The 23,581-nt window shown below is 41.3% G+C and overlaps 2 protein-coding genes across 8 annotated transcripts in view; both read right to left on the reverse strand.

The window, feature by feature from the left end:
- Positions 1 to 12,283, reverse strand: part of LOC105490703 (PHD finger protein 11) — a 28,283-nt gene extending 16,000 nt beyond the window's left edge. The window contains exons 1-2 of one of the 5 annotated variants that reach the window (XM_071081637.1): positions 12,085 to 12,283; positions 6,513 to 6,634 (exon numbers count right to left, since the gene is read on the reverse strand). In XM_071081637.1, coding sequence (XP_070937738.1) covers positions 6,513 to 6,634; positions 12,085 to 12,178 — 216 coding nt within the window. In that variant the 5' untranslated portion in view covers positions 12,179 to 12,283. Of the gene's footprint in view, positions 1 to 6,512; positions 6,635 to 11,619; positions 11,700 to 11,745 lie in introns of those variants that run through there. The other 4 variants (XM_071081638.1, XM_071081639.1, XM_071081641.1 and 1 more) reach the window with 4 other exon arrangements.
- An 868-nt stretch (positions 12,284 to 13,151) lies between these two features.
- The window catches only part of LOC105490704 (SET domain bifurcated histone lysine methyltransferase 2), a 54,390-nt gene continuing 43,960 nt past the window's right edge, over positions 13,152 to 23,581 (reverse strand). For all 3 annotated transcript variants that reach the window (XM_024795712.2, XM_024795713.2, XM_011756580.3), the window contains 4 exons: positions 22,759 to 22,852; positions 19,852 to 20,192; positions 17,562 to 17,650; positions 13,152 to 16,432 (listed from right to left, as the gene is read on the reverse strand). In XM_024795712.2, coding sequence (XP_024651480.2) covers positions 16,315 to 16,432; positions 17,562 to 17,650; positions 19,852 to 20,192; positions 22,759 to 22,852 — 642 coding nt within the window. In that variant the 3' untranslated portion in view covers positions 13,152 to 16,314. The remainder of the gene's footprint in view (positions 16,433 to 17,561; positions 17,651 to 19,851; positions 20,193 to 22,758; positions 22,853 to 23,581) is intronic.

A 23,581-nucleotide genomic window follows, 5' to 3' on the forward strand; every position in this document is an offset into this window, starting at 1 on the left:
CCAGGCATGTTTTATACTCTGCAATCCTGACCTCTAATAACTCATTGACCTGGGTGGAACCCTGATGCCAAGCTAGGTCAGTCCAATCCCCTATCCTAAAAGTGTGGAATGGGCTTTGAGGAATAGTTGAAGCCACGTGGTCAGAGCAAGTCAGTCTGCAAAGAAAGAAAAACAAGGGCTAGAAAGAGGACATTCTAGGTTCCCAATGGCTTTCTAGCTGTTTCTTACACCCACCTGCATGCCTGCCTTTAGGAAACATGAAATGCTCCCAAAACCTTATTATAAATACCCTTTTATGTTTAGACCGGCTCCAGTCTCTGTGTGCTACTTGAAACCAGAAGAATCCAAATCTGAATTGAAGATCAATATTTCACATTTTATAATCAAATAACAAAAGGGCATGAAAAACCTAAGAGTAAATTTTGGTGACATTGGCATAGGCAAAGATTTCATATAAAAATCAGAAAGCATAAAGAAAAAGTAAGTTGGATTATATCAAAATTAAAATTGTCTTTGAAAGACATTGCTAAGAAAACAAAAAGGCAAGCCAGAGACTGGGAGAAAATATTCACAATACATATCTCTGACAAAAGACTTGCATCCAGAATTTAGAAAACACTTACAACTCAAGAATAAGACAATTCAATTAAAAGTAGGCACAAAATGTGAATAGATGCTTCATGAAAGAAGGTTTATGAATGGCAAATGAGCACATGAGAAGATGCTCAGTCTCATTAACCCTCAGGCATATTAAAGCCATAGTGAGATGCAATACACATCTACTGGACTGCCTAAAATAACAAGACCCACTGTTGATGAGGATGTGGAGCAAATGAAATTCTTACATATTATTGGTAGAAATGTAAAATAATGCAATCACTTTTAAAGTTAAACATACACTCACTTTATGACTCAGTAATTCTAGTTCTAGCTGTTTACCCAAAAGAAACATAATCAAACAAGAAAAACAGATTGAGTGCCCCAAATTAAAGGTAAATAAATAAAATTGTCCTTATTTAAAGATGAGGATTGTCCACATACAATATATCCAGGTAAATCTAGAGACTTTTTAGAACTAACAAGACTTTGGTAAGGTTGCTGGATGAGATCAATAAATAAAAATCAATAGTGTTCATATATACTGATAATAGCTCATTTAAAAAGGTTTTAGAAAAAAGTAACAAAACAAAAAACAAGCCCAGGAATATGCCTAACCCCAAGATCTATACCTCTACAGATAAAAATTACTGAATAGCTGGGTGCGGTGGCTCACACCTGTAATCCCAGCACTTTGGGAGGCCAAAGCAGGCGGATCACCTGAGGTCAGGAGTTCGAGACCAGTCAGGCCAACATGGTGAAACCTCATCTCTACTGAAAATACAAAAAATTAGCTGGGCATGGTGGCAGGGACCTGTAATCCCAGCTACTCTGGAGGCTGAGGCAGGAGAACTGCTTGAACCTGTGAGGTGGACGGTGCAGTGAGCCGAGATCACGCCATTGCACTCCAGCCTGGGCAACAAAAGCAAAACTCCGTCTCAAAAAAAAAAATTATTGAACAATTTTGAAATTATGAAAGACCTAAATAAAGACACAAAGACTCATATACAGATGCTCAGAACTGATCTTTATCATAAGAGCTCCAAACTGGAAATAACACGTCTACCAACAGATGAATGAATAAACAAATTGTGATATATGCATACCAATTAAGTACTATGAAGAATGATAAAGGAACAAGATACAGATACATGCGACATGGGTGAATCTAAAACAGTATGCTGAGCAAAGGAAGTGACACAAAGGAGGACAACGATAGGATTCCTTTCATATGAAATCTGAGAAAAGATAAGACAAATCGATAGGGAGTTGGGGTAGGAAGGAATTGATTGCACAGAGCATTGAGGAAACCCTTTGGGGTAATGGATATGTTTATATCTTGATGGTGGTAGTGGTTACATGGGTCTCATGTGGTTACATGTCTCAAAACTTTCTGAATTGGACACTTAAAATGGGTACATTTGATTTTATGTAAAATATGCCAATAAAGTTAACTAAAAAATAGTAGCATATCAACATCAACAGTATATTAGAATAAAAAGATCACCGCTGGGAGCGGTGGCTCACGCCTGTAATCCCAACACTTTGGGAGGCTGAGACAGGAGAATCACTTGAGGCCAGGAGTTCAAGATGAGCCTGGATAACACAGTGGGACCCCCATCTCTACAAAAATAAACTAAAAAATTGGCTGGGTGTGGTGGTACATGCCTGTAGTCCTAGCTACTTAGGAAGCTGAGGTGGGAGGATTGCTTAAGCCCAGGAGTTCAAGGCTGCAGTGAGCTATGATTATACTCCATTCCAGCCTGGAAGGGCTTGTCTCAAATAAATAAGTAAAAATAAAACATCACCATTAAATGGTGTTAATCTAAGAATGGTTTCACAGCAGAAAAAATATATAAGTACAACACACATTATTAACAGAATGAAATGAAAAAACTTAAGACCTGAAAACCAAATGCAACCCCTGAGCGAAAATCTTTTGTTGTAAAAAATGTTATTAGGCCAGGTATGGTGGCTCACACGTGTAATCCCAGCATTTGGGAGGCTGAGGTGGGAGGATTGCTTGAGCCCAGGGGTTGGATACCAACCTGGGCAACATGGCAAAAAACCCATCTCTACAAATAGTACAAAAAAATTAGCTGGACACAGTGGCACATGCCTACAATCCCAGCTACTCTGGAGGCTGAGGTGGGAGAATCACTTGAGCCCAGGAGGTCAAAGTTGCAGTGAGGCATGATGGTGCCATTGCACTCCAGCCCTGGGCAACAGAGTGAGACCTCGTCTCAAAAAAAAAGCACACACACACACACACACGTGTTATTAGTACAACAGGTGAAACCTCAGTGGTTTGAGGAATAGATGGTAGTAGTATAACAAAATTTCCTGATTTTGACGTTTATATTGTTATAGTGTGAGAGAATGTCCTGTGTATTAGTCAGTTCTCATGCTGCTAATAAAGACATACCCAAGACTGGGTAGTTTATAAAGAAAAAGAGGTTTAATGAACTCACAATTCCACATGGCTGGGGAGGCCTCACAATCATGGCAGAAGGTAAGGGGGAGCAAAGCCGTGTTTTACGTGGCAGCAGGCAAGAGAGATTTTTGGGGAACTCCTCTTTATAAAACCATCATATTTCCTGAGACTTATTCACTATCATGCGAATGGCATGGGAAAAACCCGCTCCCATGATGCACTTATCTCCACCTGGCTCCGCCCTTGACAAGTGGGGATTATTACAATTCAAGGTGAGATTTGGATGGGGACATAGCCAAACCATATCACCTTATTTGTAGAAAATACATACTAAAGGCTGGGCACAGTGACTCATGCCTGTAATCCCAGCACTTTGGGAAGCCGAGGCAGGCAGATCACAAGGTCAGGAGATCAAGACCATCCTGGCTAACATGGTGAAACCCCGTTTCTACTACAAATACAAAAAAATTAGCTGGGTGTGGTGGCACGTGCCTGTAATCCCAGATACTCGGGAGGCTGAGGCAGGAGAATTGCTTGAACCCCAGAGGCAGAGGTTGCAGTGAGCCAAGATCGCACCACTTCTCTCCAGCCTGGGGCGACACAGCAAGACTCCGTCTCAAAAAAAAAAAAAAAAAAAAAATACTAAAGTATTCAGGATAGATAACACATAATTTAATTTAAAATGGTTCTGACCCCCCAAAAAAGTTCTTTGTACTGTATATGCAACTTTTCCATAAATTTGTAATTTAAAATAAACATCAAATTATGCACATAAAAAAGTAAAATAAAATAAAGCATTTAGCAATGTTTGTAGCCAGAGAGAGAAAAAGAACCCGGATCATTTCAATAGATGTAGCACAAGCATTTTTTTTTTTTTTTTTTTTGAGACGGAGTCTCGCTCTGTCACCCAGGCTGGAGTGCAGTGGCCGGATCTCAGCTCACTGCAAGCTCCTCCTCTCGGGTTCACGCCATTCTCCTGCCTCAGCCTCCTGAGTAGCTGGGACTACAGGCACCTGCCACTTCGCCCGGCTAGTTTTTTGTATTTTTTAGTAGAGACGGGGTTTCACCGTATTAGCCAGGATGGTCTCGATCTCCTGACCTCATGATCCGCCCGTCTCGGCCTCCCAAAGTGCTGGGATTACAGGCTTGAGCCACCGCGCCCGGCCAGCACAAGCATTTTGTAATATTCAACACGCTCTAATTTTTAGCAAACTAGAGATAAAGGTAACTTCCTTATTTTAATAAAATGAAATCATTAAGAATGTAAAACATACACAATGATAAGATTTTTGAAGCATCCCATTAATATCAGAAACAAGACAGGGCTCCCAACTTTAATTGCTTGTAATCACTGCTATAATTGAATGTTCTGGAAAAACACAAACAAGAAAAAGAGATTAAGAGTCCCCCGAATTAAAGGTAAATAAATAAAATTGTTCTTATTTAAAGATGAGGATTGTCCACATACAATATATCCAGGTAAATCTAGAGAGGTTTTAGAACTAATAAGACTTTGGTAAGGTTGCTGGATGAAATCAATAAATAAAAATCAATAGTGTTCATACATACTGATAATAGTTCATTTAAAAAGCTTTTAGAAAAAAGTAACAAAACAAAACAAAAAACTTGCCCAGGAATATGCCTAACCCCAAGTTCTATATGTCTACAGATAAAAATTATTGAACAGTTTTGAAATTTATAAAAGACCTAAATAATTGGAGAGACAGACTCTGTTAATGGATGGGAAAAAAAGACACATTTTTATAACATATAATATATTAATATATATTAATTATATTATATAAAATAATATATATTTGTATATAAATATATAATTGATATATTAATATATAATGTATCAATAACATATTAATACATTATACATTAATAACATATTAATATATTATATGTTATAATATGTGAATGTGTCTTTTTCCCATCCATTAACAGGGTCTGTCTCTCCAATTATTTATATTATTTATAATATAATATATTAATGTATCTATTTTTTCCCCAAATTCATCTATAAATGCAACGCAATTCCAATCAAAATTCCAAGAGGAATTTTGGTCAAACATGAAAAGCTGATCCACAAATTCAAAGTGCCAAAATAACAGCCAAGGCTAGTAATAAAGCCACAGTGTAGTCATCCCTCAGTGTCTGCAGGGGATTGGTTCCAGGAACCTCCGAGGCTACCAAAATCGTGAATGCTCAATTCCCTTATCTAACAGGCATAGTATTTTCATATAATCTACACACATCCTCCTTTATACAGATGGTCCCCAACTTACAATGGTTCAACTTAACAGTTTTTTCTAACTTTACAATAGTGCATGCATTCAGTAGAAATAGTACTTCGAGTACCCATAAACCATTCTGTTTTTCACTTTCAATACAGTATTCAATAAATGTTTTGAGATATTCAACACTTTGTTATAAAACAGGTGTTGTGTTAGATGATTTGCCCAACTGTGGGCTAACGTAAGTGTCCTGAACATGTTTAAGGTGAGCTAGACTAAGCTATGATGTTTGGTAAGTTAGGTGTATTAAATGGTACGATCTCTTTGAAGAACAATTTGGTATATTTAGTGAAGTATAAAACACCCCATTCCTGTGCCTAACAGTTCTGCTCTTAGCCATACAGCCTACACGAGGGAAATTCTCACATGAAAAGGAGACCTAGACAAGAACGTTCATGACAACTTGTTACTCATAGAAAACAATACTGGAAAAACTAAATGCCCATTCACAGAACAGTTAATGGTGATATAGTCATGAAATCGAACATCGTATTTAAAATGAAAGACTTAGAGTTATGTTTACCAACATGGATAAATCTCAGAAATCTGTAGACTTTGATAGAAATTATATCTGGGTAGAAGATCTATCAGTGTCTGTTATATTTTAAATATTTCATTAAAATATCTATAAATAAGCTTCTTCAGCACAATTCTTTCTCTTTGTGTATTTAACCACTTACAAATAAAATTACCAGTAATCATAGGTGATAAGTTCTGAAACAGTTCAAAGTCAGAAAAATATGCTCCCCAGGCCGGGCGTGGTGGCTCACGCCTGTAATCCCAACACTTTGGGAGGCCGAGGCAGATCACGAATTCAGGAGATCGAGACCATCCTGGCTAACACAGTGAAACCCCATCTCTACTAAAAATATAAAAAAATTAGCCGGGTGTGGTGGTGAGCACCTGTAGTCCCAGCTACTCAGGATGCTGAGGCAGGAGAATGGCGTGAACCCGGGAGGCGGAGCTTGCAGTGAGCCGAGATTGTGCCACTGCACTCCAGCCTGGGCAACAGAGTGAGACTCCGTCTCAAGAAAAAAAAAAAAAAAATGCTCACCAATCTTCACCTAAAAGCCCAAACCATGGCCAACTTGTTATTCTCTGTATCCAAAGTGTTGTTTATTCTTGTGTGCGCTACACTAAAAGTACTCATGTACTTTGAAGTACGTTTTCAAGTAACTTACCAAACAATTCTCATGAGCAGCTATATTCTCTGATTGTGCAAAATACAGCACATTATACTCGACATCTTTGGGGCAGAGTGCACATGTCCTTTTTTCCATCTTTTCTGCAACCTGAAAGACACCTATAAGTAACATCCCTGGTAAGAAATGGAAAAGTGGAATTTCTTGGTCTCACTAACTCCTCTTCCAGTCTTAAAGTAGAAGGTAGGGCACTTGTTTTTATGAGAGATTCTTAATTCCCAGAGAGATAAAAAATTGGGGACCCAAGTGGAAAACCTATTTAGTTTTTATTTTTTAATGTGCTAATAAAAGAATTAATGAGTTCATTTCTAAATGCCTAATAATGAGGATAACTTCTTTTTAAAATGTAGAGACAAGTGGCTTGTTCAGTTGCCCAGACTGGAATGCAGTGGCTCACCGAAGCCTTGAACTCCCGAACTCAAGTGGTCCTCTCAGGTAGCTGGGACTATAGGTGCATGCCACCACAGCCAGCTAATTTTTTTTTTTTTTTTTTTTTGAGAGACCGGGGTCTTGCTATGTTGCCAAGGCTGTTCTCAAGCTCCTGGCCTCAAGTGATCCTTCTATGTTGGCATTTCCAAACTGCTGGGATTACAGGCATGAGCTACTGTGCCCAGCCAGAATGAGGAAGACCTTTATTCAAGAAACATAACCAGGAACATTTTCGCACAACATTGCTTGTTTCTGTGCATTGGGCAGAGCTGTCAACTCACTGATACGTAAGCTGCACTCCCAAGTACTTGGGTTCCAAGAGTCTCGGCATCTGGGAATACAGAGGTGGTCTGTAATGTCTGCCAACTGGGAATACAGAGAAGAACAAGACAGATATGCTGACAACACTGCTGTGCTAGACCCAGAGTTTGTCTCCAGTGCAGATGGATAAAAACACGGGGTGGGACCCACAGGTTCTCCCTAGTGGCTTTTTCCTGCTAAATCCCCTCACATCACAGCATCCTAATAGATTTCGGCTCTTCTAGTTCTTTTAATCTTCTAGACTGGAGGAAGCGTGTAATTCTCTGCAGTTAGGGGAGCCACACTGAGGACTTTTACACAGGCATCTCTCACTATCTGAACTCTTGCTATGTGTTATCTGAAACTCATGGACCACATACATTTGGACAGTTTGGTATCCCTCACCATCTGAATCAGGAATTGTACAGATTCGGAGAGGGAGAGATGCCTAAGGGTGTGTCATGAAGGCTGAAGTATTTTAGGGAAGAGCCCCTTGGTTTTCATCTGTAGCTGGCACCAAGAATAGTGATGGCCAGCAGGGCTCCCCAGGCTCCTTTCTAGGAGGTTTAGCAACCCTGAGGACTCACAGAGCCTGACCCGACAAGATTGCAGAATCTTAGAATTCTCACAAATGAAACTGAGAGCCAATAAAGTTTATACAGAATGAAACCACAGAAAGATCACAAGCGTGCACTATGAGAACTATGACTAATTCAAACAACACACTGATTCTTAGTCTCTCTGGCAATCTGCAGGCCCACTTCAATGTGGAAATGGATTGCCAAGACTCTAGCCTCTACTCTTAAAGCCCTCCAGCCAAGGGCAATCCACCCAGGGCACAGAATCTGGGGAAACCAGGAAGGGTGGCCAAGGAACACATTCTGCCACTAAAGAAATGGGTGAAACAGATGGAATGGGATTCACTAATCCTATCATTTCATTTAGAATTCTCTTCCAGTATAGATTTGTTCTGGGCTGGTAACTAATTTATGGTGCTGGTGTGGAGAGTTCCTCCTTTTTTCTCCTTTTATCGTTAGTATTTATTGCAGTTTACTATTTTAGTTCTTCCACTGTTTGCTGGATGTGTAGAAGCCAATTTTATCACTGGTCCAGTGATTGCCTACCTGAACTGGATACAGACCAAAACAGTAGACATTACCTAGAGGCTTGGCAAGGAACTTGGTAATGGCCTTGGAGAATGAATGGCTCCATCGCATTATCTCAGGATGAAGTGGCTAGATATGACTTTGGCAGAAGTTAAGTGTGACTGAATTTGGTTTCGGTATACCTAGAATTCATTACTGGGAACAGAATGCATCACTGGGAACATCTTTAGAATGTATAAATAGGAATAAGGATGTGTGTGTTATAGAGGAGGGACCATGGGGAACCAAAGGGTAGGATGTTCAACGGACTCCTTTAGGGTATCTGTTCAGCTCACAATGACCCCCAGCAGGCATGTTTGTACTTCATTCCTGTAGACATAGCTGATAGTCCCAGAGGACCTGCCCATCTCTCAGATATATGGAATTCAGGATAGAAGATTTCAGTTCAGATTGGGCTGGTTTCTTAAAGAAGAAGATGTAAAAACGGAGAGGCTGCCAGGGCAGCCATCTTCTATACCATTACCAGGAAAACTGGACCAGAGAAAGACAGAAGAACAAAGCAGATACACTGAGAGATGCAGAAATAAGAGATAAAGGAGAGTGTTGGTTTATAATGGCTTCTCAGGTCCTAGTCCTCAGCACTTTCTGTAAGATTCTAAAGCATCCGTGCTCTGGGGGTCTGTGAGTCTGGTCATCCTGCTTACTATTAATAAGCATCCCTTATGCTTAAATTACATCAAATTGTTTTTGTAGTACTTGCAGCCAGTATGTGCTTATTAACACTGGAAGGACCATGACCTGATCTGTGTGTGCACATTCACATGTGTATATGTGTGTTTGTGTGCCCATGTGTGTTTAAGAGAAAGGCAATGCTGGCAGCGGTGTGGAAGGTGGACTGCCTTACCCTCAGGGTCTTTCACCTAGTCCATTCCAGTGATCTCTTGTCTTTGTCTCTATTTTCCCTGTCATGATCCCACTCCATTCTTTACATTACCATCAGAATGATCTACTGGAAATGTACTACGTTACTGTCAGAATGATCTACCTGAAATATACGAGGTTACTGTCAGAATGATCTACCTGAAATGTACGAGGTTACTGTCAGAATGATCTACTGGAAATGTACGAGGTTAACGTCAGAATGATCTACCTGAAATGTACGAGGTTAGCATCAGAATGATCTACCTGAAATGTACGAGGTTACTGTCAGAATGAGCTACCTGAAATGTACTAGGTTACTGTCAGAATGATCTACCGGAAATGTACGAGGTTACTGTCAGAATGATCTACCGGAAATGTACTATGTTACTGTCAGAATGATCTACCTGAAATGTACGAGGTTACTGTCAGAATGATCTACCGGAAATGGACATCTACCCGCATTTCCCCATCACCTACAGAAGTCAAGCTCCACAGTGTTATATATAAGTACATTCATTCCTTCAACAAATATTTAATGAGAACTTACTATTATTTAATATTTAATGAGTACCTACTATGTCCTACTACTACTACTAGGCCAACCAGTCTAGACACTAGGGATAGAAGAGAGTAAGATGAATTTACATGCCAGTGGTGTGGTAAAGACAGGCATTAAACAAGTTTTGTTTTTTTTTCCGGGTAGTGAGTGATAAGTGCTATAGAGAAAAATAGAGCAGGAGAAGGAGGTAGAGAGTGACAGGAGCAGGGGCAAGGGGTGCTCTTTTAGACAGGATGGGCAGGCAAGGTTGAGGGAAGATGTGTATGAGCAGACATCTGAATATGATCGGGAACTGAAAATGGGATGATGTGGCAATGAGTTTTCCTTGCAGAAAATAGTAAATGGAAAGATCCTGAGGCAGGGACACCTTTGGTAGCTTAGAGGACCTACAAGGTGGCAGGATAGCAGAGTCATTAAGATGGCCAGGAGTCAAATCAGATAAGGACATGGGGTAAACTGTAGGCTGGGCTTACAGGTTGTTGTGAGAGTCATAGGAGACTATTGGTGGGTTTTGAGTAGGAGAATCACATTTACTTTTTGTTTTTCAAAAAGCATTTTGGCTGCTATGCAGGCCTGCCTGTATTAAAGGCTAGAATAGAAGCCAGGAAAGCAATAGTCAAGGCAGAAGATCAGGATGGCGTAGGCTTGGGTGGCAGTAATGGAAGTAGTGAGAAGCAGTCAGGCTCCAGATACAGTCAGGCTGAATACAGAACTGGCTGGCCTGACTGATACATTAGAAGGGGTGTGCGGAGGAAAAAGAGGCCCTGAGGAGCCACTAAGGTTTTTGGGAGGAGCAACTGGATGAATGGCATGGGCTGGTGGTTGAGCAGGTTTGGAGTACTTGAGTAGAGTGGGGGAAACAAGAATTCTCTTTGGGACATACTCAGTTTGAGATCATTTCAGACTTGGAAGAAGTTGGTTATACCAGTCTGGAGTTTGCGGAAGACGTCAGGATGGAATCGCATCTCTCGTGACTCATCTTACAGTCCATAGTACACCAGCGAATGAAATATCCAACTGATTGACTTGTGGTTGACACGTATGATGTTTACGTATGACGTTTTGTGGTTGGTGCCTTTATTTGTGTCATCTTCTCTGCTGGGAACACCCCTTCAACTTTTCCACCTTTGGCTGAGTCTTGCCCTTTAAGGTAAGCCCAGGAAACATGGAGAAACCCTGTCTCTACTAAAAATACAAAATTAGCCGGGCGTGGTGGCACATGCCTGTAATCCCAGCTACTCGGGAGGCTATACTCGGGAGACTGAGGCAGGAGAATCGCTTGAATTCGGGAGGCAGAGGTTGCAGTGGGCCGAGATCGCGCCATTGCACTCCAGCCTGGGCAACAAGAGCAAAACTCTGTCTCAAAAAAACAAAAACAAACAAACAAAAAAAAGGTAAGCCCGGGCATCCTCTCCTCAAAAAGCTTTCCCTGAACACCGGGAGTCAGGAGTCTCTCATCAGTACCTCTGTGGTTCTGACCTCATTAAAGTTGCCTAGTAGAGTCTCTAGGGCAGGGCCTGCCTAACTCATCTTCGTATGCTCAGGGCCTTGCCCTGAGCCTGGCACACCGTTAGGAGCACTAAACATACGCAAGGGCAGGAACCCGTCAGAAGACCCACCCACTCAAGGAGAGGGCCGGGGAGGACCGGAACGACTGGGGAGGAGGAGACGGGTTCCAGTCACTTCCTCCGTGAACGTGAGACCCCGCTCTTCCCTCAGGGCCGGCCCCTGCCTCCCCGCAGCAGGGCGCCCCTCCACTGTCCTGGTTTACCTGTGAGTGGAGGGGAGGAGGAGACGGGTTCCAGTCACGTCCTCCGTGAACGTGAGACCCTGCTCTTCCCTCAGGGCCGGCCCCTGCCTCCCCGCAGCAGTGCGCCCCTCCACTGTCCTGGTTTACCTGTGAGTGGAGGAGCGCTAGGAGAGTTGACATCGGTTGTGGTGGAAGCACTAGGCTGTCACCCGCGGGAGAGGTAAACCGAAGCATGCCCGCCACTCGTGTGAAACCATGGCCAGTCAGAGCCACCCGTGGAACTGGCCCGGGCCGCGCCCTGTCCTCTGGCGCCCCCCGACACGCACGCGAGTGCCGAGCCACGTTCGTCCAGCGCGGCCCCGGCGTCTGGGGCCCCGGCTCGGAGTAGGGGCAGGTCGGGGCCCCCAAGAGGCCACGACCGGAGGCAGGCCCCTTGCTCGGGCCCGTTGCCGCCCAGCCCCGCCCGCCCGCCCCCGCGGTACACACCGGTGGGAAGGAAGAGCGCCTCCTGCGCGGGTTGGGCTTCCGGGCTGCCGGCGCTGTCCACCCTCTGGGGTCGGAGCGGCGACGCCTGGGCCATGGCTCTGCTGCAGCTGCGGGTGGCGTCCGGATAGCGAGATCCCGGAAGTGCCCTGGCTGCACTAGGTTTCGTTTTCTCAAATCTGGGCTGTCGCTTTCAGTCACTAGCCAGCCCGGAGAAAGCTGGATGTGCAGATAGGGGTTCTCACGCACACTGCTCCGGATTCAAGTCTAGTCTAAATTTGAATAGCTTAAAAAACCCAAACGCCGGGCATGGTGGCTCACGCCTGTAATCCCAGCACTTTGGGAGACCGAGGAGGGCGGATCACGAGGTCAGGAGTTCAAGACCAGCCTAACCAACATAGTAAAACCCCATCTGTACTAAAAATACAAAAATTAGCTGGGCATGGTGGCGCGTGCCAGTAATCCCAGCTACTCCGGAGGCTGAGGCAGGAGAATCGATTGAGCCGGGAGGAGGAGGTTGCAGTGAGCCGAAATCAAGCCACTGCACTCCAGTCTGGGCTACAGAGCAAGACTCCCGTCTCAAAAACAACAACAAAAAAACCCCAAATGCCAGGCTTTCCTACTCCACCCCCCACGACTCAGCAGGAGAAACACTCACTCTCCTGAGGATTCCTCCTAAAAACTTTTATCATACTGGCCGGGAGGGCGCGGTGGCTCACGCCTGCAGTTCCAGGACTTTGGGAGGCCGAGGTGGGCGAATCACGAGGTCAGGAGTTCGAGACTGGCCTGGCCAACATGGCGAAATCCCGTCTCTACTAAAAATACAAAAATTAGCCGGGCTTGGTGGCGGGCACCTGTAATCCCAGCTACTCCGGAGGCTGAGGCAGGAGAATCGCTTCAACCCAGGAGATCACGGGTGAGCCGAGATCACGCCACTGCACTCCAGCCTGGGGGACAGAGCAAGACTCCGTCTCAAAAATAAATAAATAAATAATAATAATAAAAAAATTATACTGAGTCTGGCCTAAATAAGCATATCTTAAAAGGACGCAGAATTAATTGATCCTAAATCCAGTTGCCAGTAGCAAGTCTTTATTTAGCACCCATAGGGTACAGAGCACCATATAAGATGAGGTTTTCAGTGAATCTAACAAATAGGTAGAGAATATAAATGCATATACTTATAGTTAAAAAATAGTTGTTCTGGAAAAAAGACATAATAGTTGGTGGTTTGCTGAGGAATTAATCAAAGGAAAACTGGAGGTCTTCCACTTTCAGCAGGTTGTAAAGAAGAAGACTGCCAACTAGGGATAGCAGAAGAGAGAAACATTAAAAAGGACAATTTGTGTAGTCTTGACAACTATGAAATGAATTGCAGGAGAGTGTGGAGTCTGCAAAACAGGGAAGTGAGCAGACCCTAGCAGCCAATTATTATTATTATTATTATTTTTTTGCCCTCCACGCAGGAGGATGGAAGAGTATTTCTTGTAGGCCAAAATGAAAGGCCCTAAAGAGACTGACATTAGGGTGTTCCCCAGCAAAATAGCTCAGGTAGGTCATAGAAAAACAAACAGCCCTTTTCCACACACTCAGTTTACAGTAAGCTTTTTGGTGTTCCACACTTAAATATGAGTAGACTACCAAGACCATTAACTCTGAGGAAAGCCTGTAATGTGAATGAGACCAAAACAAACATATAGGGGAAACCAAGAAACAAACTCTGGAGGACACAGATTATGCAGAAAGAATATAGAGATGCATGCATGTGTATGTATACGTGTGTGCATATACATACATAAACATACAAACATCTTCAAAGAGATAAAATACTGCAACTATGAGCCAAAATAGGATGCTATTAAAAAAATATTCAGAGAAGGGGAGCTCTTAGAAATTAAAAATATGAGACAATATGAGTCTAGAAAAATAAAATGCAACAGATGAACTGGAAGATTAAATTGAGAAATGGTCCTAGGAAAAGGTCTTAGCAAGAAGACAGACCTGAAAGTTAAGAGAAAAGGTAGGAAAATTAGAGATCAAACTCTGGAGGTCTAACATCTGGAAAAAAAAGAGAGAAGAGATGGGAAATCATTAGTTTCAGACTGAATGATCCCACCAGGCACCTACTACAAAGGATGAAAATGGACTCTTAACAGGGACAGAACATTGAGACAAAGATAAACCTATAAGCTTCAAGAGAGATAAAAACAGATTATGCAAAAGAGAAGGAACAGAATGGCATTCGATTTCCAGTAGTCACCCTGGAAGCCAGAAGACAGTACATTTTCAGACTCCACAGCAGCAGCACTGAAAGCTAGCAGATGTCTTCAAAACTGGGCATGGAGACCACTAAAGAATTCTATACCTTGCCAACCAAAACAGCAATCAAGTATAAGGGTAAAATAAAGACATTGTCAAACACACAGAGATTCAAAACATTTACTTCTCATTTTTCCTTTTCAAAAGCTATTAGAAGAGCTTTACCAATATGTGGAAGAGTAAACCAAGGAAAAGGAAAATAATGGGATCTAACTGGAAACAGATCTGACATAAGAGACAAAGTGAATCTCTGGGGTACTGATGGAAGATGATAGCTATGAACAGTCCAGACTAAAGCACATTAAGATTTTAGGAGAAATTTCTCCAAGATAAAACTGACAGAATATCTCATATTCCTAAAGGTCAAATGGACTCCACAGGCAGAGCTCAAGGAAATACTGACTGATCCATAATATTCTCTTTTGCACAAAAATAGTTCCTGTACTGATCCAAGTTCCCCCCCCCCACTTCATTTTAGTGCATTGCCTGAAATTCCTGCATCTCTACAGTGAATAAATGGATTTCTCAACTTTCCTCTTCTGTAGGTTGCTGGGCTGTTTTGCTCCTTTCCCTAGCTATCTGGTTTCCCAGTCTGCTTGGCCTTCCCAGTCCCCTTTTCCAATAGATGATTAGGGCCAAGTAACCTATGGTAAAGTGCTTATTCTTTCCCTTTTTTCTGTAAAAAAAAAAAAAAAAAAAAAATTTGCAAATCATGCCCAGGAGATACCAAGGGGCTGTTTCAGATTTCACAGTTCAGAATTGTTTTCGCACGTGTGTGTGTGTGAGTGCTGTGTTGTTTTTTGGAGACCAGGTCTTGCTCTATTGCCTAGTCTGGAAGTACTATGGTGAAATCACATCTCATTGCAGCCTTGACCTTCCGAGCTCAAATGATCCTCCCACCTCACTCCTGAGTAGCTGGGACTACAGGCACATGCCATCATGTCAGGCTAATTTTTGCATTTTTTGTAGAGACAGGGTTTTGCCATGTTGCCCAAGCTGGTCTCAAACCCCTAGGCTCAAGTAATACGCCTGCCTCGGCCTCTCAAAGTATTGGGATTACAGGTGTGAGCCACCATGCCTGGCCTTCTTGTGCTTTTTAAGTGAAATTTTTGCCCAGCCCAATTACTTCTGGCCTAAATAAGCCAAGTTTGACTACTTTCTAGGTTTCCTTTTCAATAACTGTATCTCTAACTCTACCTAGAACAAAAATATTCAAGTTCCTCCAGGTTTCTATTCCCTCTTGTCCTATCTTTTTGTACTGAAAGAGTAGAGAAAATCTGTGGAAGAGAAGATTCATTTCAAAGAGTTTGCCAGAATCTTACTTACAGAAGAGGTTCTCCCTCTCTTCACTCACATGGTTGATGGGACAGTGTTTTATGGATCCAGATATTGCTTCTCCAACAAGTGTTAAAATACTTGGGAGTAACATGCATAAAATTAGTTCCTCAGGCGCTGTTGCCCACCTTGTAGCTCATAATGGTAAATGATTTGCCAGGAATTAAAAATCAATTTTGTAGGTAAAAATGTGAAATTTAGCTCTCCGGGGGGGGGCATGAACTAAAAGGTAACAGTCACAAAGCAATTAGAAACAGCTGAGTTCTGTTATGACATTTCTCTTAATATATAATTTGTAAATAAATTATAAGTTGTACAGTGGTATTTCATGTAAAATATACACTTCTATCCTACTCATGTAAAGTAGCACAGCAGTGAATGAGATACCCTATGTGTATGAAAATGTCCTAATTGTGTTCTTGGAATTTCTAAGTCACACAAATAAAATCTGAAATAAAATATGAACCCCATGACAAAGGAAAACAGAGGGGAATTACCTTGATGGACCTAGACCTTCTTTTGCATGGCTTTAATTTCAGCCTAATAAGCTAATTTCACAAACAGGCGTTAGCTACATATTTATAATATTTTTTTTCTACATTTATTAACCCCACATTGGCAGAAGATTTCCTTCTCAGGCACAGTCCCAGCTTCATAACCATAATCCCATGTTAGCTCTGTTCTTGCTTTCACATACCTAGAAAGCAGAAATTTGAAAAGAATCATAAAATACCCTAAATAACTACCAATGAACCAAATTATATCAATTTTCATATTAACATTAACCATCCTCAAAAATATGATCTATTCTCTCACCTGACACCCACCAATTAGGAATGACCTTTTATTAAGAATAACCATTTGAGTTTTATTTCAAATCTACTAAAATGTTAAGCAGGAACCTATCAATATGAGGAAGGAAGTATATTTTGCCAACAGTGGGACCCAGTCATGTGTTGAGGCCTGCAGTGTGGAAGTAGCTGGGGAATGGCTCTGAATTAAAAACTCTGTAGCACTCTGCATCATTCATCCCGAGTGGAACTGGGTGATACCTGATATCTTCAGTCCTTTCAGGCATTCATTCTAAGTGGGAATAAGAGTTGAAATTTCAGGTGTTCAAAATAATTTTTTTTTTTTTTTTGAGACGGAGTCTCGCTCTGTCACCCAGGCTGGAGTGCAGTGGCCGGATCTCAGCTCACTGCAAGCTCCGCCTCCCGGGTTTACGCCATTCTCCTGCCTCAGCCTCCCGAGTAGCTGGAACTACAGGCGCCCGCCACCTCGCCCGGCTAGTTTTTTGTATTTTTTAGTAGAGACGGGGTTTCACCGGGTTAGCCAGGATGGTCTCCATCTCCTGACCTCGTGATCCCCCCGTCTCGGCCTCCCAAAGTGCTAGGATTACAGGCTTGAGCCACCGTACCCGGCCTCAAAATCTTATTGAATAGGAACAGTTTAGGATAATTGAATATTCTACAGTACCAGATATTTGGGGCTATAGTATATATCTTCTTTAAAATATTTTTCTATTGTAATTATCAGTTTTTGAGACAGGGTTCAAACTCTACCTCTTGGACTTAAGTGATCCTCCCACCCCAGCTTCCCGAGTAGCTGGCCACCACACCTGGCAAACTTTTTGTATTTTTTTTAGTAAAGACAGGGTCTCGGCATGTGGCCCAGGCTGGTTTCAAACTCCTGAGCTCAAGCAATCTCCCTGCCTTGGCCTCCCAAAGTGCTGGGATTACAGGTATGAGCCATGGCACTCAGTCCTCTATTGTTATTTTTAAAGTCACAATTTCCTCAGAATTAAGTAAGCAAAATCAATTTCAAACCTGTTGGTGAAGAATGCCACCAGTGGAAAATTCCTGTTGTGTGTTTCTACAAAAACATTCTGTACCAAGAGATTTGGGCAACAACTATGCTGTTAAATAAAAATAAACACAAAGGTTAGAAATAGCATAAAGTCTGATGCCTTGTGCTTTTGCATTAGAATACCATTCTGTTTTTAATATATTACACTGACTTTGTTCTTTTTTTGTTAATGTATAAAATATCACAGCTGCTGTTAATAGTGGGAACCCATTCAGAAAAGCCCTGTTCTGACACTTTTATATGTTGCTGTTAGAAATGCAAAAATGGGACAAATCCCTATAAAATATATCAAAATTTATCATTATTATAAATGCATTTGTCTTTTGATTCTGCAATCTCATATCTAGAATTGTATTCCACAGATTCATCTGCATATGTTTCCATGTGTAAAATTATTCATTGAGCATTGTTTTTAATGTTAAAGGTTTGGAAATAACCCAAATATTTGCCTAAAGTGGATTGGTTGAATAAACTTTGGTACACAATAGAATTCTATGTGGCTATAAACAAAAGTGTACAAATAAAAAGAATGAGCAGCTCTGGGTATTAATATGGAAAGATTGCCACGATATACTTTTTTTTTTTTTTTGAGACGGAGTCTCACTCTGTCGCCCAGGCTGGAGTGCAGCGGCATGATCTTGGCTCACTGCAACCTCCACCTCCCGGGTTCAAGTGATTCTCATGCCTCAGCCTCCCAAGTAGCTGGGATTATAGGCATGTGCCACAACATCTGGCTAATTTTTTTTTTTTTTTGTATTTTTAGCAGTGACAGGGTTTCACTATGTTGGCCAGGCTGGTCTTGAACTTCTGACCTCAAGTGATCCACCTGCCTCAGCTTCCCAAAGTGCTGGGATTACAGGCATGAGCCACCACACCTGGCCCAATATACTGTTAATCTGAAAAACAAAGTATAGAACAGTGAATATAATATGCTATGTTTTATGGTTTAAAAAAAAAAAAAAAGGGGGGGGATGGGGGGCGGGAGAAATAAGGCCAGGTGCGGTGGCTCACACCTGTAATCCCAGCACTTTGGGAGGCCAAAGCGGGCAGATCACTTGAGGTCAGGAGTTTGAGACCAGCCTGGCCAACATGGTGAAACTGTATCTCTACTAAAAATACAAAAGTTAGCCAGGCATGGTGGTGCACACCTGTAATCTCAGCTACTCAGGAGGCTGATGGGGAGAATCGCTTGAACCCAGGAGGCAGAGATTGCAGTGAGCCGAGATCGTACCACCGCACTCCAGCCCGGCGAAAGAGCGAGACTCAGTCTCAAAAAAAAAAAAGAATAAAAATGATGACCTAAAGAGAGAAGGTGGAGTGGGGGCATGGGAATGGGAGCACAGTACTTCTCAAGGTATGGCTTTTGTTTTTTCTTTTTTTTAACAAAAAGTTTTCACAAAGTAAGTTTAACATGAAGATGTACAGAATCTAATGTTTACTTCACTGTAACAAACAAGCCTTTTGGAGAGGAGATATTGTAAGCAACGAGTTTCGCTGCTGAAGACAGTCATTATGTAGCTTCGTTTCAAGGCTTCTAAAAAGATGATACCATTTACTCATATTAGCACTATTCCAGTATTGCTCTGTTGCCCACTAGCTGCCAGCTCCACACATTCATCATGGGATTCATTAATGCCTGTAATTTCAGCTACTCAGGAGGCTGAAGCATGAGAATCGCTTGAACCCCAGAAGTGGAGGTTGCAGTGAGCCAAGATTGTGCCACTGGTGACACAGTGAAACTCCATCTCAAAACAAACAAACAAACCCCCAAAAACAGTATATTGTGGCAATCTTTCCATATTAATACACCATTAAATCCCTGCAGTATTCTTTGGACATATCTGCCACCATTTAATTTCACTGATAACTTCCTATCCATACATTTTTTTCAACTCAGGTAAATGAGCTTATTTAAATCTGATATATTTAAATACTTTTCTTATACACCATTTCTTACAGTTTTTAAAAAGCAAATGTTTACTATGTGTTGACACTGTTCTAAGCACTTTATTATAATTCATTAGATTCTCATAACATCCTGAGACAGTTATCATTTGTCCCCATGTTACAGAGGTAGAAAATGATGTATCAGAGGTCAAGTAAAACATCCAACAGTATACAAGTGGAGGACTGGAATTCTAACCAGATGGTCTGACTTTAGAGTCTGTTTATCTTATTTTCCTCATAATTATGTTAAGTAGCATAGAAAAACAGTTGTTCAGAAATAGGAATCTCAGCCCTTATACTCACATTAAGGAAGCGGCCGACATTTCCTTCTTTTGTGGCATCCAATAAAAACACATTCCCTTTGTTGAACTTTGTTAGAGAATCAGATGAAGTGTTCTTGGTTTCACTTAGCAATTCTTCATCACAAAAGACCTGCTGTTTTTGACATGCTGTAGATCGTCCCTCTTGGGGTTTCTGTATTTGAACCTCAACTGCCTTTTTAATATTCTGATTATCCAATGTGGTCGCCTGGTTACATCTGCTCCTTGGTGGAGTTTCTTCTCTACATTTAGTTATATCTATCACATCTGATTCAGTCAGCAGATTATCTTCAAAATCATCAACATGGTTTGAACTTGAGTCCTCTAATAGATATTTTGGAAGGAAACATTAGGAAATATACTTGCTGAGCAATAGTGCTGAAATTAACAACACTAATTAGATGCTAGGTGCTTTAATTATCAATCCTTACAATGTGTTAGGCAGGTAGTATTAATTATATAAAGGAAACTTTGAGTCTCTGAGGGATTAAGGAATTCATCTGACCCACAATAATGAGAACTGGGGTAACAAATCCAGAAATGTTTGAATCCCAAAGTCTGCCTTCTCTCTACTACGTAAAAATGCCTTTTTATGAATCTACATCTTGCTTCTTCATTACTATATTTAATCTCTACTCTTAATAAAAACTGACTTTCTTCTCTTTAATTCTGGAATCTGCACTTAAGTATATTCTAAACAAATGTAACAGAGTGAGTGTTTTGGAGGCACTCTAGGCCTTTACGCTGCCAATAAAAGGTCTAACTCTGACAGAGTCACCTTCCACAAGTCCCAGCAGTGACAACTGTATTGCTAGGGGTTTTGCACATATTAGTGTTTGGTGTTTTACTAGATGACCATTCAATAATTACACTTTTGTAAACAATAATCCTTTAAAAGCAGATGCACTGCTTAATCGTTTTTCTTATCCAATAAGGAAAATAATTTTTTGAAAGTATTCAAAAGTATGAATATGGCTGGGCTTGGTGGCTCACGCCTGTAATCCCAGCACTTTGGGAGGCCAAGGCAGGAGGATGCTTGAGGCCAAGAATTCAAGACCAGCCTGGGCAACAAAGTGAGACCCCATCTCTACAAAAAAATTAAAAAAAAAAAGAAATTAGCCAACAAGGGGGTGTGTGACTGTAGTTCTGGTTGCTCAGGAGACTGAGGTGGGAGGACTGTTTGAGCCCAGGAACTGGAAGGTACAGGGAGCTATGATCCCACCACTGCACTCCAGCTTGGGTAACAGAACGAGTCGCTGTCTCTCTTAAAAAAAAAAAAAAGGTATGAATGTATGTCAGATGGAGTAAGTATAAATTACTTATTTTAAAAGAGCCACAGAGCTACTTGGACCACCTAATTCAATGGCATAAAGATATTATACCTGTTTAAAATTAAGGCTCTTAATTTAATCATCACTGTTGTTGCTGGCTGCTGTTCCTACATGTACTCATATTTTAATCATGGGTTACATGTAAGCCATAATACAACTCTGGATTTTTTTATACAAAAAGTACATAGCTGTTGACTTTTAGAGTACCCACTATATATATTGTAGTACTCAATGAAAAGGGCAAAAGAACCAAAAGCAACGGTATGCATTGTGGCTCACATGCATGATAAAATAAATATAATACACAAAATCCCCTTTCTCGATAAACCTTTTCTATCAAGGAACTGCCATGTCTCCTCCAATCTCCATCCTTTAATATTAGGTGGAGAGCTGGGGTTGCAGGGGAGAAGAGGCAGCAGTGGCTCACCAATTCTTCACAAATGGACATGTCTCAGCAATGTCTCCTTGTGAAGGACACAGTGAAATGCAAAAGTACCAAAAATAAGGTTTGTTCAGTTGTAATATTAACTACGGCAAGGACTAGTAACTCTGAAACACAAGGACTCAGGGTGGCAATATTTTAGCCTTTTGCCAGAGTCATGCTGAGTATGCTCTGTGGCAGTATTGGCTAGGCAACTGCAGGAGAGTGATGTGTGTTTATTTTTAAAGCCATCTACAAAGAGTTTGAAAGTGGCTGCTTTGCACAATGGTTCCAAAGCCATGGACAACACCTGTACACCACAGAGAGTCAGAGTTGTCCGGCTCACCCCTCTTGCCATGCATCAAGTCACTACTGGTAATGAGACCAGAGGCCAGCAAAGTTCTTCTGTAGAAGGCAAAATAGCAAATATTTTAGGCTTTGCTGGCCATGTGGTTTCTATTGTGATTATTCAACTCTTATTGTAATGTTGAAGCAGACAATATGTAATGCAAACTGGCTGTATTCCAATAAAACTTACATTTTATTTTTTTTGGGACAGGGTCTTGCTCTATCGCCCAGGCTGCAGTGCAGTGGCGCAATCATAGTTCACTGTAACCTCAAACTACTGACCTCAACAATCCTCCCACCTCAGCCCCCTGAGTAGCTAAGACCACAGGTGTGCACCACCACACCTGGCTCTTTCTTTGTTGTTGCTGAGACAAGATCTTGCTACATTGCCCAGACTCATGGCCTCAAGCAGCCCTCCTCCTGCCTTGGCCTCCCAAAGTGCTGAGATTACAGGCGTGAGCTACTGCACCTGGCCAAAACTTTATTTCTGGACACTAAAATTGTAATTTCATATAATTTTCAAGTGTCAAAATATTATCGCCTTCTGATTTTTTTCAACTATTTAAAAATGTAAAAATCATTCTTAGCTCACATGCCATACTGAACAGGTAGAGGGCCAGATTTGGCTCACAAACAATAGTTTGCTGATGTCTTATGTAGACAAGTTGTAACCTTTCTGACAAATGCAGCATGTTTATTATGGAATCTAAGAAAATGAGCTACAGGTATTGAGCAAGAGACAGAGAAACAGGCAGAAAAGGTAGGCATTCACAGAAGAAACAAAGCCTACTTTGTGCTCCCTTGGTTTTAGAGTTCAGATGCTCTCGGGGTGGTTTAAATCCATCATTATCTTCTGGAGTGACAGACTCCGAGGAAACAAATTCCTTAAAAAAACAAGGAAGATGTCTTTACTTTCCAGGTCAGGCAAAAGTATTTAGCAGTTAGGCCTCTTTTATCAAGTGTCAATCATCATAGGCCATATGTACTAGATTCGTTTTGAAAGCCTCAAAGCTGATATCATAAGGAGTCTTTAGACTAATGGAGGCAAAATGTGTCATCCCCTTTGACTGTGTTCTACTTCTAGGTGCTTTATTAAGCCACAGTTATAAAGACTGTCAAGAAATTCTTTGGGAATTAAAATCTTAATGCATCTGTCTGTATCCCTCAATTCTAATCATCCTCAGTACTGAGAAAGTGTTATTACTAGATTATAAATTTGGCTTCAACTGTAAGTTGTGTAAAGATGAAAAACACTCATTGGCTACTCTCTACCTCAAAGAAAGGTTAACGAATTTGATAGTGCTTACGCATTGTAGACACTGCAGTCACTTTAAGTAGTAATGATAACTTTAAAAGAGGGGTATACGCTCAGCACAATGCTTGACAACCAACTAAGTGTTCAATACACATTGACCATATAATTATTATGAAAGTTTTCAGTATGTGAATGGTCAACATGTACTGAGCAGTTAGTTGGATGCCAAGCATTATGCTAAGCAAGTTGCTGATGTTTATCTCATTTAATCCTCCTAACTCGGAAACATATACTATTATCTTTTTACAGATAAAAGAAATGTATGTATGGAGATACCACCCAGCTAGCAGGCAGCAGA

This window comes from Macaca nemestrina, chromosome 16, assembly GCF_043159975.1.
Source record: "Macaca nemestrina isolate mMacNem1 chromosome 16, mMacNem.hap1, whole genome shotgun sequence".
Taxonomy (NCBI): Eukaryota; Metazoa; Chordata; class Mammalia; order Primates; family Cercopithecidae; genus Macaca; species Macaca nemestrina.